Raw genomic sequence first — 16,671 nt, forward strand, 5'->3', positions numbered from 1 at the left:
GAAGCCTTTTCCATGGGTCATTTAAAACCACTGATCATGAATCAAACAACATTACTCTGTAAATTTATGATTACACAAATGGTATGCCTTTACACCATGTACAAACAGAGAAACAACATGTATCCCATTTGTTTACAATAAAATAAAAAAAAGTTAAAAATAAAATAAACCTTAAAAAAAAAATTGAAAATTATGAAGTGTGAAACGATTCTCGTCTCAAGCATTTCTAGTAAGTTACTCCATTATGCATTTTTGCCAAGGAATTATTGTTTTTCATTAATGTCTGTGTCATTTATTTTCTGTTTTTAGTGAATTAAAAGCTAAAAGTGATTTTGTTTAAAGAGAACAATTGAGCAAATGAATGTGATTTTTAAAATAAAAGTTCGATTTTATTAAAAAAAAAAAAAAAACACTGATCAAGTCCTCAGACTGAAACTGACTCCAGTAATACCTATTCTCTGGGATTTCTAATTACTTTAAAAGGAGGAAATCAGTAGATAAATACTGAAATATATCAGCAAGGAATTGTGTTCAGCGGCTAGTAACAGAGAATTCCTCTTCCTTCTCCAATATATAAACTGCAAGAAGAGTTTGTTTTGTACTCAGGCTATACAAGAATAGAATGATAGCTGTGAGCATCATTGGGAACCCATGCTGCTAGCTTTCTGTTCTGCCATCTCTGGGGAGGGACTCTCAATTTTAGGCACAAAATATGCCAGAGTGCAGATCACAATGTCTATATTTCAGTCAGAGGAAAGGGGAGGACAGTGAGTAAAAACACACACAAAAAAACCTAATACTAGCTGAGTTTATGCAATAAATTTAACATATCTTTTTCTGCCAGAATTGTATTTCACAAGCACTACTACCTAATAGGGAACTTGGGAAATATAATTGTTTTTGTTAACTTTACAATTTTAGTTATTCTGATAATGCTTGTCTGAACTATTTTAAAAGACAAATTTATTAGTCAAAGCTTAACTCATTTAAAAATAAGGGGGAATGGGCTGGGATTGTAGCTCATTGGTAAAGTGCTTGCCTAGCATGTGTGAGGCACTGGGTTAATCCTTAGCACCACATAACAATAAATAAAATAAAGGTACTGAGTCTATTAAAAAGAAAAAATCAAGGGGAACAAAGTATGGAGGTTGAGGCAGGAAGAATAGTTATTTTACATTTTACAAGTTTTCTAAACTCATTTTGACCTCTTTTAGGCCATGCACATAATAACTATAATAACAACAAAAATAACAGTAGTACTTAAAAGTAATAAAGTTCTTATTACTGTGCAAGAATTCTTTTAAAATGCCTTTTTTTTTGGCACAATTTTTTTAAATTAAAAATCATAAATTTACATAGGGCAATGTTGTTTGATTCATTCTGTTATTTTTTCCCTTCCCCCCTCCCCTCCCACCCCTCTATTCCCTCTATACAGTCCTTTCTTCCTCCATTCTTACCACCCTCCTTATCCCTAACCCTAAACCTAACCCTAACACTAACCCCTCCTACCCCCGCCTTATATGTCCTCATCTGCTTACCAGCGAGATCATTCGTCCTTTAGTTTTTTGAGATTGGCTTATCTCACTTAGCATGATATCCTCCAATTTCATCCATTTGCCTGCAAATGCCATAATTTTGTCATTCTTCATGGTGGAGTAATATTCCATTGTATATATATGCCACAGTTTCTTTATTCATTCATCAACTGAAGGGCATCTAGGTTGGTTCCACAATCTGGCTATAGTGAATTGAGCAGCGATGAACATTGATGTGGCTGTATCTCTGTAGTGTGCTAATTTTAAGTCCTTTGGGTATAGGCCAAGGAGTGGGATAGCTGGGTCAAATGGTGGTTCCATTCCAAGCTTTCTGAGGAATCTCCATACTGCTTTCCAGAGTGGCTGCACTAATTTACAGTCCCACCAGCAATGTATGAGTGTACCTTTTTCCCCAGATCCTCGCCAACACCTATTGTTGCTTATGTTCTTGATAATCGCCATTCTGATTGGGGTGAGATGAAATCTTAGGGTAGTTTTGATTTGCATTTCTCTTATTACTAGAGATGTTGAACATTTTTTCATATATCTGTTGATTGCTTGTAGATTTTCTCTGTGAAGTGTCTGTTCATATCCTTAGCCCATTTGTGATTGGGTTATTTGTATTCTTGGTGTAGAATTTTTTGAGTTCTTTATAGATTCTGGAAATTAGTGCTCTATCTGAAGTATGAGTGGCAAAGATATTCTCCCACTCTATAGGCTCTCTCTTCACATTTCTGATAATTACCTTTGCTGAGAGAAAGCTTTTTAGTTTAAATCTATCCCAGTTGTTGATTCTTGCTTTTATTTCTTGTGCTATGGGAGTCCTGTTAAGTAAATCTGATCCTAAGCTGACATGTTGAAGATTTGGACCTACTTTTTTTTCTATAAGATGCAGGGTCTCTGGTCTGATTTCAGGGCCTTGATCCATTTTGAGTTGAGTTTTGTGCAGGGTGAGAGATAGGGGTTTAATTTCATTCTGTTGCATATGGTTTTCCAGTTTTCCCAGCACCATTTGTTGAAGAGGCTATCTTTTCTCCATTGCATATTTTTGGCACCTTTGTCTAGTATGAGAAAATTGTATTTATTTGGGTTTGTGTCCATGTCCTCTATTCTGTACCATTGATCTACCTGTCTATTTTGGTACCAATACCATGCCGTTTTTGTTACTATTGCTTTGTAATAGAGTTGAAGATCTGGTATTGTGATATCCCCTGCTTCGCTCTTTCTACTGAGGATTGCTTTAGCTATTCTGGGTTTCTTATTCTTCCAGATGAATTTCGTAATTGCTTGCTCTATTTCTGTAAGGTTCATCATTGGGATTTTAATTGGAATTGCATTGAATCTATATGGCACTTTTGGTAGTATGGCCATTTTGACAATATTAATTCTGCCTATCCATGAACATGGGAGATCTTTCCATCTTCTAAAGTTTTCTTTAATTTCTTTCTTTAGTGTTCTGTAGTTCTCATTGTAGAGGTCTTTCACCTCTTTTGCGAGATTGATTCCCAAGTATTTTATTTTTTTTTTATGCTATTGTGAATAGGGTAGTTTTCCTAATTTCTCTTTCTGAAGATTCATCACTTATGTATAAAAATGCATTGGATTTATGAGCATTGATCTTGTAACCTGCTACTTTACTGAATTCACTTATGAGTTCTAAGAGTTTTCTGGTGGAATTTCCAGGTTCCTCTAAATATATAATCATGTCATCAGCAAACAGGGATAGTTTGAGTTCCTCTTTTCCAATTCGTATCCCTTTAATTTCTTTGGTTTGTCTAATTGCTCTGGCTAGAGTCTCAAGAACAATGTTGAATAGAAGTGGTGAAAGAGGGCATCCCTGCCTTGTTCCAGTTTTTAGGGGGAATGCTTTCAGTTTTTCACCATTTAGAATGATATTGGACATGGGCTTAGCGTAAATGGCCTTCACAATGTTAAGGAATGATCCCACTACCCCAATTTTTTCTAGTGTCTTGAGCATGAAGGGATGCTGTATTTTATCGAATGCTTTTTCTGCATCTATTGAAATAATCATGTGATTCTTAACTTTTAGTCTGTTGATATGGTGAATGACATTTATTGATTTCCGGATGTTGAACCAACCTTGCATCCCTAGGATAAAACCCACTTGATCGTGGCACTATCTTTTTAATATGTTTTTGTATGCGATTTGCTAAAATTTTGTTGAGAATTTTTGCGTCGATGTTCATTAAGGATATTGGTCTGAAATTTTCTTCCTTGATGTGTCTCTGTCTGGTTTAGGTATCAGGGTGATATTGGCTTCATAGAATGAGTTTGGGAGGGTTCCCTCCTCTTCTGTTTTATGGAATACTTTGAGAAGTATTGGAATGAGCTCTTCTTTAAAGGTTTTGTAGAACTCGGCTGAGAACCCATCTGGTCCCGGACTTTTCTTTGTTGGTAGGCTTTTGATGACCTCTTCTATTTCATTGCTTGAAATTGATTTATTTAAGTTGTGTATGTCCTCATTCAGTTTAGGTAATTCATATGTCTCTAGAAACTTGTTGATGTCTTCGAGGTTTTCTGTTTTGTTGGAGTATGGATTTTCAAAATAGCTTCTAATTATGTTTTGTATTTCACTCGTGTCTGTTGTGATATTTCCTTCTTCATTCCGAATTTTAGTAATTTGAGTTTTCTCCCTTTTTCTCTTTGTTAGTGTGGCTAAGGGTTTATCAATTTTGTTTATTTTTTCAAAGAAACAACTATTTATTTTGTTAATTTTTCCGATTGTTTCTTTTGTTTCAATTTCGTTGATTTTGGCTCTGATTTTAACTATTTCCTTTCTTCTACTACTTTTGGTGTTGGTCTGCTCTTCTTTTCTAGGGCTTTGAGCTGTAATGTTAAGTTGTTTATTTGTTGATTTCTACTTCTTTTGTTGAATGCGCCCCATGAAATAAATCTTCCTCTAAGTACTGCTTTCATAGTGTCCCAGAGATTTTGATATGATGTGTCTTTGTTCTCATTTACTTCTAAGAATTTTTTAATTTCCCTCCTGATGTCTTCTATTATCCATTCATCATATAATAGTGTATTATTTAATCTCCAAGTATTGGAGAAGTTTCTGTTTTTTATTCTGTCATTTATTTCTAATTTCAGTCCATTATGATCTGATGGAGTACAAAGTAGTATCTCTATCTTCTTGTATTTGCTAACAGTAGCTTTGTGGCATAAAGCATGGTCTATTTTAGAGAAGGATCCATGTGCTGCTGAGAAGAAAGTGTATTCGTTCTTTGTTGGATGGTATATTCTATATAAGTTGGTTAAGTCTAAATTGTTGATTGTGTTATTGAGATCTATGGTTTCTTTATTCAATTTTTGTTTGGACGATCTATCCAGCGGTGAGAGACGTGTGTTAAAATCACCTAGTATTATTGTGTTGTGGTCTATTTGATTTCTGGAATTGAGAAGGATTTGTTTGACGTACATGGATGAGCCAATGTTCGGGGCACAGATATTTATGATTGTTATGTCTTGCTGATTTATACTTCCCTTAAGCAGTATGTAATGTCCTTCTTTATCCCTTCTGACTAGTTTTGGCTTGAAGTCCACCTTATCTGAAATGAGGATGGATACTCCAGCTTTTTTGCTGTGTCCGTGTGCATGGTATGTTTTTTTCCCATCCTTTCACCTTTTGTCTATGGGTATCTCTTTCTATGAGATGGGTCTCTTGCAGGCAGCATATTGTTGGATTTTTCTTTTTAATCCAATCTGCCAGTCTATGTCTTTTGGTTGATGAGTTCAGTCCATTAACATTCACGGTTATTATTGTGATATGATTTGTATTCCTAGTCATTGGACTCATTTTTGTTTTTTGACATGATTTGGTTTCTCCTTTATTTGGCTATTCCTTTAGGCTAGTTCCTCCCATTGCTGATTTACATCGTAGTTTTTCATGTCTTCCTCATGGAATATTTTGCTGAGAATGTTGTGTAATGCTGGCTTTCTTTTTGTAAATTCCTTTAGCTTTTGTTTATCATGGAAGGATCTTATGTCATCGTCAAATCTGAAAGTAAGTTTTGCTGGGTATAAAATTCTTGGTTGGCATCCATTTTCTTTCAGGGCTTGGTAAATGTTGTTCCAGGCCCTTCTGTCTTTTAGGGTCTGGATTAAAAAATCTGCTGATATTCTTATTGGTTTCCCCCTGAATGTAATCTGATTCTTTTCTCGTGCGGCCTTTAAAATTCTGTCTTTATTTTGAATGTTAGGTATTTTCATAATAATGTGCCTTCTTGTAGGTCTGTTGTAATTTTGCATATTTGGAGTCCTGTAAGCCTCTTGTACTTGGTTTTCCATTTCATTCTTCAGATTTGGAAAATTTTCTGATATTATTTCATTGAATAGATTGTTCATTCCTTTGGTTTGTTTCTCTAAGCCTTCCTCAATCCCAATGATTCTTAAATTTGGCCTCTTCATGATATCCCATAATTCTTGTAGATTCTGTTCATGATTTCTTACCATCTTTTCTGTTTGGTCAACCTTGTTTTCAAGATTAAATATTTTGTCTTCAATATCTGAGGTTCTGTCTTCCAGGTGAGATATCCTATTGGTTATGCTTTCTATGGCATTTTTACCTTGGTTTATTGTTTCCTTCATTTCAAGGATTTCTGTTTGTTTGTTTTTTTTTCAGTATCTCTAACTCTTTATTGAAATGTTCTTTTGCTTCCCTTATTTGCTCTTTTAACTGTTGATTGGTGCGTTCCTTTAATGCCTGCATTTGTTCTTTCATCTCCTTGTTTGCTTCCCTGATTGTTTTAATTATGTACATTCTGAACTCCCTTTCTGACATTTCTTCTGCTGTGCTGTCATTGGGTTTTATTGATATAGTATCTAGGTTTGTTTGGGACATTTTCTTCCCTTGTTTTCTCATATTGGTCAGATGTCAGTGGGACTCTGTGATATTGTAGATTTCCTCTATTGGCTTATAGTGTCCCTGAGATTTCCAGTTTATCACCTACCAGCCTTCAGTAGCCTGAAGTCTTGGATTAACTTGATAATATAGTGCTTCCGATGAACGCTGCCCCTAGCCTGCTACTGGTTCCAGGGAGGGAGACCTGGAGAGGTCTCTTGCTGCCCAGCCCTGGTCCCAGAGGCTGGTTGCAGGTTGGAGGTCTCCACTGGCTTGGGGACTTGTGGCTGGCTCTGTGTAGACAGGCTCTCACTGGGCGGTTTGCCCCGAGAAGCTAGCCTAGAGAAGCGCTTCCCGCCGGAGGGGGCTGTGCTGCTTGGGGAAGTCCCTGGCGCCCTGTGCTGGTCACTGAAGCAGCCTGTGGGCAGGCTGGAGCTGGCCGGGGCGGGCCGGAGCTGGCCACACTGCTTCTGTGCAGAAAGGCTCTCACTGGGGTGCCTGCTCCACGAGGCTGGAGAGTCTGGCCCTGTGGGAGGAGCCCACCGACAGAGTGCTCAGAGCTGCCTGTGGGAGACTCTATTTGCCCTGTCCTACTCTCATAAGCTGCTCAAATCCGGGCCTGCCGCCCAGCTGAGCTTCACTGGGTGGGGGAGACTCACCCGTGGTTCTATTTTAGTCCGAGTCTCTCAGTGCCTCCCCTTCTTGAATCCTGGGTTCTGGAGCGACTGGAGATGCAGTCACCCTCTAGTCTGCCATCTTGGATCGCCCCGTGGAAAAAGCCTGCACCTGGAGAGGGGCAAGGCTGCCTGGAGAGGTCTCTGGCTGCCCAGCCCTTAAAATGCTTTACAAACATTAACTTGTTTAATCCTTATAGGAGTTATAGGTAAGAATTTTCATCATTTTCCCTGATGAGTCAAGTGAGTCACTTGGCCAAGGGTACCTGCCTGTTTACTGGATTATGTGACCTAGCATATATATGAACTGAATTAAGAAGTTACTTGAATACAGAGTTAGTGTTAAATCCTGACCTTCCATGTCCTTGTTGTATGTGTGTGATAAGGCAATTAACCTTTCATGGCTTTAACTTCTTGTCTTTGAAGTTCAGTTAATACCACCTCAGAAAATCATTTTAAGATTTAATGACAATAATGTAAAGCATCTGGTGTGTTGACCATCACAGAGGACTCAGTCAGTAGTAACTACTATTTTAAGTCAAATATAATAATTGATTTTTATTTTTTACTTTTGAAGTACTAGGAATTGATTGCAGGGGCATTCCACCACTGAACTATACCCCTGGTCCTTCTTAATTTTTGATTATGAAATGGGGTCTAAGTTGTCCAGGCTAATTTTGAACTTATAGTCCTCTTGCCACAGCCTCTGGGATTACAAGCATGCACCACCATGCCTGGCAGTACGTATGTTTCTATTTAGAATGTGCTGTGGTCAGTGAAAAGGATAACATTCAAATTCTTTTTGAAATCTTTTTTAAATCAGTGAAAAATACAAATGTTAAAAAGTCATTTTTGTTTTATGTATTTTTCAGATCAATGATGAACTATATGGATTATTTGGCACAAAACAGGTTATAATTCCTCATGTCTCTGGAACTGTTAATCCAACTGAAAGCACACCCAGCACAATCAAAACATTTCTTTCCAAACTCTGTGCTGACCACCCAAACAACTGGGATGAGCACCTATCAGCTCTTTCATTTGCCTTCAATGTAACTCACTTGGTATGTGCCTTTATATAATTCTGTACTTCTGAGATATGACTATTTCTTGACTAGAAAAAATATCTTATTACAGATTTGCTGTTTATTTTTCTTAAAATAGGAACCTACTAAAAATACACCATTTTTTCAAATGTTTAACCGAAATCCTTACATGCCAGAGACTTCAGATAATCTTCATGAAATGGACGGTGGTAATACAAATATGTTTGCCAGAATTCTAGATACAATTAAAGAAGCTGATAAAATAATGGAGAGTAAGACAACTTCAGTGATCCAGGTGACTCTATTTAATGGAAAAACTATAGAACTCTACAAAGTGATATTCTTAAAATTTCATCATGTACAAATGTTCATGCACATATACATGCTATACCCTTAAACCAAAATGGTTCCATTTGTTAAGTTCCGCTTGTTTTGGTTAAATGGTATGCTTACTAGTTTTGGAGACGGTAATGAGAAAATTAAGAATTTTGGAATCATAACTGTATTCAAATCTGTAGTCTTGTTGCTATTTTCTAGTATTTCAACTTTGGAAAATGACTAAACTAGTTTATCTTCTCTGTAAAACAAGGATAAAAATACTGACTTTGAAATGTCACTTTAAGAATTGAATGGAATTCTTGCCTACCTTTCAGTAGCATTTCAATAAATAACCTTTTTGTTATAATATTATCATTATCTGATTTTGCTTTCAAGAAATAACTTGTCTTTTTTTTTTTTTTGCACTTGTAGATGGAGAACACCAATTTAGATGACCTAAATAAAAGCAAAATCATTGTTAAAAAGAAACCAAAGCAATTAAATCCATTTCATTTAAAAGTGGGTCATGAAGTTTTAAGACAAAGGAAAAATTGGTGGAAGGATGGTCGTTTCCAATCTGAATGGGTCGGTCCTTGTGTCATAGACTATATTACAGAAAGTGGTTGTGCTGTCCTCAGAGACAATACTGGAACTAGGCTTAAAAGACCTATCAAAATGTCCCACCTTAAGCCTTACATAAGAGAATCCAGTGAACAAGGTAAACGTATATCATGTTTGTGCATTTGTACTTTGAAAAGAGAAATTTAAAATACCAGAAATCTTTCTTACCTCTTTTGGCTAAGTTTTTCTTCTTTTGTTACTTTTATACAATTTGATAATAGTTTTAGATATCCCAAGTCTGTTTTATTAAAATGTGTCTTATGGAACTGAAAGATTTTATTTTGATATGTAATGTGCTCTTTGTAGTTCATATGGAAGATACTGAACCTATTTCACAGCAGGATTCTATTTTCTGTTTTTGCTTTCCAACATCCTGTTAGTCACTTGATGCCTCATTTTAGCATGGAAAAATAGCAACTAAAATTATTAATGCCAAATACAAACACTGTACAGAATTTAGTTGTGAAATAAATAAATAAGGGAACTTAAAAATGTCATGAGTGGGGACAGGTGAGGGTGCAGAATGGGTTGTTCCCACAATGCTCTAAGAAGATGTAATTGTACTCTAAATAGTAATAATTATCCCCAAATATGACTGAGTCTTAATAATCAAGATAGCTGATCTTTCTAACATTTTCTTTCATAAACTAGTTAAATAACATTTTTGCCATGGCTTTCAGATTAAGTCCCCTACTTTAACAAGACTTTTATTTTGTCCTTATATTTCTGCTCCCTAGAACTTCTCTGGAGCAGATGACTGAGAGGGAGTTAATTGATACTTAGGCAGTAATTATGGTTTTTACCTAAAGAAAATCATGAATAATATTTAAATATAAGTAATCACTAATGGATGATACAATATAGTTTTTGTTTGTTTTGTGGCATTGGGAATTGAATTCAGGGTCATTCCCCAGCCCTTTTTATTTTATTTTGAGATAGGGTCTCAGCTCAGTTGCCCAGACCTCAGACTTAACATCTTTCTGCCTCAACCTCCTGAGTAGCTGGGATTGCCAGCATGTACCACCATACTCAGCCAACATAGTATATTTTTAAACAACATAAATTATTTAACAGGTTTAAATAAATAACAAGAGCCATAATAACAACTAAGCTACTCTTATCCTGTATTTGAATGTGAAGACCTTGGGAGCTGCTCAGTAATAATAGCTCAACTCTGCTTCTTATCTGAGCCACAACTTTCCTGTCAAAAGCTCTTAGTGCTTTTCCTTCTTGTGACAGTTATTCTAGTCAAGAAACTTATCTTAACTATGTTCTAATTCTGAAAACTCACAAGTACTTTCATTCTCTTTGTTAGTAGATAAGTGTTTTCATTCCTGTGCCTTTTTGTTCCCAGCTACCCTTTATAATCTCTCCCTTCCACAAATTGTGTAGAAAAAAACGATTATATAGTTACAAGCTGCCCTTTTTTTAGTAATATTTCTTCCTTAATCTTTGATATTCAGGACTTGCTGCCTTCTAATGTATTGATGTTCCTTAATACAAAATTTATACTTAAAATATCCCTCTAACCAGGATCTGTTTCTTTTTCAGTTTTTTGTTACCACAGACTTTCTCAGAAAGAACTTCAGATATTTTGCTCCTTCTGACCTGAATTGGGAACAAAAATTTTTAAACATTATAATTTTTGCCTCACAATTAAATTCTCCAAAGACATTTCTTTCAGTAATATGAGAAAATTACAATATTACTACTAGCATACACATAAGGAATCTGAGACTGATGGGTGAATTTGCTTTAATTTTCTGTGTTAACCAAAGGGAGTACTGATTTGGCCATCCTAGAATCTGCTTCTTGATTAATTAGTCTTTGGTCTTTTTTGTGTGTGTTTCTCTTATTTGCAGAAATTCAAATAAATGTGATTTCTGCCATCTTTTTTTATTTTTTTCCAGTATTGTGTATTTCCCTAAAATACATACTGATTTTCAGGATTCCTTGAGTTGAATTTAATGCAAACAATATCTTTGAATAATTCAACTTTTGATTTGACATACATTTGGGCAACCTATATCCAAAAGAACTCATTTTAATGTATTATTTAAAAATAGATATTAAAATCTATTTTTTAATCTTATTGCTTTATTTCATAAAACTACATAAAAAAAAGTATATCAAACAACTGATAACGTTTTCCTGAAACATCTAGAAAATACAGATTCAAAGAAGCTAAAAACTTAGTATTCAGTTTGATCAGAACTGAAATACTTTCATTAAATAAATCATATAATCATAACTGAATTAAAAGGATGAGAAGTTCGTAAAGACTATTATGTAACATAACTGTGTAGAGACGTCCTTTAATATGGTATGTTTGTCTTTCTCTGTTTTGAGGGCAAAAACTCCACATTCTTTTCTATATCCCTAACTCAGGATGGTTATTGTAGATTAATGTAGTCTAATAGATAAATATCAAAAACTATATGACATGTAATTTTAAATTTTCTAGTGAACACATTTAAAAAGTACAAGGATATACATTAAAATTATTCTAATGCTATATTTTATATAACTCCATATCCCCAAAATATTAGATCAACCTGTGTATGAGGTTCAGAGTCTTTTTTCTGACAATCTTTATCAAACTTAAAGAACATTTCTTTTGAAAGAGATTTGAGCCATAGTAGAATTTGAAACTTAGATATCTTCAGAGTAGTTCTCCATTATGTATAAAATGATTGTGTCAAAACTGCTGAGTATAATCCTTGTTCTCTACAGTTTTATTACAGTAAGGTAGTTTAAAGATTATCACTTATTTAAAAGGAAAAATGCGTATGTTTTTGTATTATTTATATTGCATACATATAGAAACTTTCCTCTTACTAATAGGTGATATTAGTAAAGTTAGAATAATTTGGAGTGCTTAAGCTCAAGGTCTCTGAATGCATTTCCAGTAAATCAAAGTTACAGCTCGGAAGAACTTATCATCTAGGCATATTACCCCCTGTTGATATACATTTATTCTGTATATTTTTCAGAAGTAGAACAATTCACTTATCTGTATGGAAAAAATTTTAGGCAGAAAACTTTCATCAAAGATCTCTGAACATGTCTTTGGAAATTTCTTTAATCTATCATATTTGTGATCACTAATAATTTTACAGCAGTGTACAAACTTTGAACCTATGTAATTCTCCATTGACTATTACTAGAATAATTTACCAACATTACTATTACCATACCTAACCTTTGAAGTACTCTTATAAATTATTACCTCTCCCACTCTAGTATTAACATTAAGCTAATAAGCAAGCTTTGATGTTGAACCTCTGTCAACACACTCTGAAAATATTTCATTTTCATGGATTATTTTTTCTTTCTTCTTGCTGGTGTTGGCCCTAATACTTCTCATGGGGTATGTGATTTATATTTTGTCTTTCAGATACACTCCTCTTATCTATCAATTCATCCCATATTAGAATACCAATATTTTCTTATCAATTGTCTGTATTTTATTCCATCATAAGTTGTATATCTTCCTAATGTCATTTTCAACCTAATCAATGCTTTTGCATTAATAAGAATTGGTGAAATTAAACTTGGAAAACCTCTTTAAAATACCAAGCACATTTTGCTTCATGGAGAATTAACTGGGCTATCTATAAGGCCAAGTCTGCTTATGTGATCTATTGATAGCATAGATTTTTATGATCTATTGAAATTTATAAATTTTTAAATTGGATTACTTGGTGTAGGATCATTTCCCCATATATGCTAGCAGATTTTTCTGGTCTGATAAACTTTCATTGATCTTCAATCTCAATGGGCATATAATCTTTATTTTGCTATTTCTTGAACTTAAAGTATAAGTACTCTTTAAGCTAATAAAAATTTAAAGTGCAAGTACTCTTTAAGCTAATAAAAATTTCAAGAGAATCTGTTTATGTTTTGTTAGAAAATTCAGAAAATAAGGCAGGAATAGGAATGTAATCAGATGTGGTAGAAAACTGCCTTTTGTAATGAATTAATGTTATTTGATAGGAAGGAATCCTTTTCTCTCTATTATTCTTTATGTTAAAAGATACTGCTACTTTGCTGTTAGTTTAACATTCATTTTAAATACATTTTTCTTGAGGACAATGATAAATTTGCTAAAAATATTAAAAAATGCCAAAAAGAAGATTCCCTGTAACTATTTCGGTGTAAATTAGGTAGACCTTAAAATTTCCTAAGAATTAGACTTAAGCTAATCTTTTAAAGCTACTTCATTGAAACCTGCCTTACACATTCCTATCATATAAATCTGATCCTAGCAACTTTATTTTCAATAGTCTGTTTTATATCTATGCATTATAATAATTTGATATTATCTTCCTAATGTGGGTTCTAAAAAGACTGGAGAATTATCTAACATTGTACTTATAGGGATGTGACAATTCCATTTAATATATGATTCAAACCTTAATACTATATTCAGGAATGTTTTGCCAGAAGCATATTAAGGACATCATCATCATCAAAAATATAGTTTTGTAATTGTTTTTAAATCTGTACCACTCCTACCACCTGTCCCCCACACATAAATACCTGTCAAAGACAGGTCAAGGTAATAGAAAAATTTGGCTGTTTCAAAATCCTTGATCATGGTGTGTATGTGTGTGTATGTGTGTGTGTGTATGTATGTGATGTGTAAGTTTTTATTCTTTGATCTATGTATTTACTGGATAAGAGTACTCCACAGAAGTTAATCTCGATAGTTAATTTTCATTACTTTATTTTTGTTCTTCACTTAACATTGTTTAATTTTAAAATGATGTTTAATTATAATTGTGAAAAGCAAACTTATGTCTCTTCTTTCAGACAGCCTTTATCTCTTGCAAGGTTCAGTAGTGACAGATCATGACTACATTGGATTGCCTGAAATTCCAGTTGGAGCGTACCAAGCAAATATTCTGGTAGAAGATGCAGCTATTGGTATAGTCGATAATGAGTTACTAACATCAAGCAAGGATCGTGAACTGTTAGAATATAGAAATGCCAAAACTTCTCCATTGATAGAAGATCATGGTACTCTTGAAAAGCAGACTTTCAGTCTGTTGGACACTTCAAACCAAGTCCTTGAGTACTTAACTTAGTAAATACCAAAATTCATTTCAAGTGCTTGTTTAGAATGTATAACCTCTTGAGTCTTGATATTTTATCCATTCGCTTGTATGGAAGTGTCTAGACACTGTAATGACAAAATCCTGAATGTTTGTTTTATAACAGTTTATTTATATAAAGTTGTGCTACATTTGAGTTTGAGTGTGTGTGTGTGTGTGTGTGTACATACACATATATATGTGTGTATGTGTAGGTGAAAGAAGAATTCAGTTTTTCTTTTAAAGAATAGACAAAGCATCTTTGCTTCTTATGAATTAAATTCTAATTCAGAACTCTCAAACTTTTGTCTGTTGTTGGTACCACATTTTCAGTTTTAATTTTTCTGGAATCTCTCTCCTTTGTAAAACAAATTTTAACTACCTAGAATGGGATTAATAAATACTGGATGAACTATAATATGAATGAAATAAAACTGCTTTCTTTTCATTCCAACTTCTAAAAACAATATCATAGAGGAAAACTCGGGTTGTTTAATGGACTTTTCCACAATATTGATAACTTCAAATTATCTACTTTGTTAGATAGGTTCAAGATTAGGGCCTGAAACTATATGTTGGTTCAAAAACATTTGTTCATTTCTATTTTACTTATTGAAATCCAAAGCATCTATTGATAAGATTTTTTCTATTGATCTACTGATATTTAAAATAAGTAAGTAAAGAAATCAGCAGTGTTTCATACTGAATTCTGTGATTTTACAACTTTGTTCAACAAGTATTATAAAGCACCATGTAAAGCAGTGTGAGCAGATTAAAAGATGAATAAGATGTGTGCTTCATCCTTATAAGGAACTTAATGCCCGGTAAGGAATATAGACCATATAAGACATGTACAACCTAAGTTACAAGTAAGAACCTGCTGAATTTCAGGAGACAAGTACAAATAATGTACTTGTGAAGGAAAAAAAAAAAAAAAAAAACAGAAGATGTTTCTGGATTGAAAACTTAGAAGTTTATCCTCATGGAAGAAGAATCATGTGAACTGGTCCTTGAAAATGGATAGTATTTGGTGAGTGAGTACAAAAGAATTAGAGCAGAATACATGTGCAAAGAGAGAAAAGTATTTCAGTAATTTGCAGAGGGGCAGGGCTTTTTGTTATCTTCAATGCCTTGGTGTAAAGTAGTAAAATAAGGGAAGATAAGATGAAAAGGTAAGTAGGAAGTCTTGTGGAGAACTTTGAATACAGTTAAGGAGTAGTCCTTAACCCCCATAACCTCAGACTGTGGCCTGATTCAGAAATAGGGTTATTACAGATGTAATTAGTTAAGATGAGGTCTATTGAAATAGGATGGACTCTAATCCAATATAATTGGTGTCCTCGAGGAAGTTTGGACACAGACCCAGGGAGAATGCCATGTGCAGGTAAAGATTGAGGTGATGCTTTTACAAGCCAAGAAATCCCAAAGATTGACAGCAAACCACTGGAAGCTAAAGTAAAGGGTTCCATACAACCCTCAGAAAGAACCAACCCCCTCATCTCAGACTTCTTATTCTAGAACTGTTGAGACAATGAAATTCAGTTGTTCGAGTCACCCAGTTTGTGGTACTTTGTTACAGTAGCCTTAGAAAACTAATATAAATGCCTACCTAAATTATTTTCTGAGAGTAGAAACTAATGAAGGTCTTTGCATAGGTACATGCCATGATCAGAACTATTTTAGAAAGATTATTCTGGAAGCTTGTAAGGAAAAGATTAGAGGATGAGAGGGAAAAAGGCCTGGAGATAGTTTGTTGTTGTGAAGATGAGTAATAAAAAACTAAACTAGGCATGTAGCATTGTTATGAATAGAGTCTATCTTAAGGTTATTATCAAATATCTCATAATATGTGATATTGAGAGTGAACATTTGGGGTATACTTATTTAAGTCATGTCTAATATAGGCTGAAGGATAAATGATTAGGGGGAAATAAACAAATCTAGGACCTCATCTATAGTCCAAATAGTCTCAGGTGGAATTTGAGAAAGAAATCTTAAGAAACCATAATTTTCATAGTTAATCAAACAGAGATACCTATCGTGCTCCCATCAGCAGGGCAAAGTTTATGATGAAATTCTGTATTCATATTATATTCTCTGCTTGATAAATATAAGTGATTGCATCCTTTTCTCAGCTCAAATGAAGTGACTTTCCTTCAGTGATCTTCTGATTGAAACAGCCTTTTTAATTCATTTTAAGAGAGCAATTAGTATTGAGTCATTTTAGAATTACAACTTAAACAGTTAAATTCTACCTCCTCTAAAGAATGTCTCATCGACCATTTGACCCAGCTATCCCACTCCTTGGCCTATACCCAAAGGACTTAAAATCAGCATACTACAGAGATACAGCCACATCAATGTTCATCGCTGCTCAATTCACTATAGCCAGATTGTGGAACCAACCTACCTAGATGCCCTTCAATTGATGAATGTATAAAGAAACTGTGCTCTGTATATATATATATATATATATATATATATATATATTTTATATATATATATATTTATATATATATA

The 16,671-nt window shown here is 34.2% G+C and overlaps 1 protein-coding gene across 3 annotated transcripts in view; it reads left to right on the forward strand.

Moving 5' to 3' along the window:
- Window positions 1-15,059, forward strand: part of GIN1 (gypsy retrotransposon integrase 1) — a 28,465-nt gene extending 13,406 nt beyond the window's left edge. Inside the window, exons 5-8 of one of the 3 annotated variants that reach the window (XM_079145884.1) lie at window positions 7,943-8,134; window positions 8,235-8,411; window positions 8,867-9,152; window positions 13,871-14,552. In XM_079145884.1, the coding sequence (XP_079002010.1) occupies window positions 7,943-8,134; window positions 8,235-8,411; window positions 8,867-9,152; window positions 13,871-14,145 (930 nt within the window). In that variant the 3' untranslated portion in view covers window positions 14,146-14,552. Of the gene's footprint in view, window positions 1-7,942; window positions 8,135-8,234; window positions 8,412-8,866; window positions 9,153-13,870 lie in introns of all 3 variants that reach the window. The other 2 variants (XM_079145885.1, XM_079145886.1) reach the window with 2 other exon arrangements.
- Window positions 15,060-16,671: the final 1,612 nt, after the last annotated feature.

This window comes from Sciurus vulgaris, assembly GCF_902686455.1.
Source record: "Sciurus vulgaris genome assembly, chromosome: 6".
Taxonomy (NCBI): domain Eukaryota; kingdom Metazoa; phylum Chordata; class Mammalia; order Rodentia; family Sciuridae; genus Sciurus; species Sciurus vulgaris.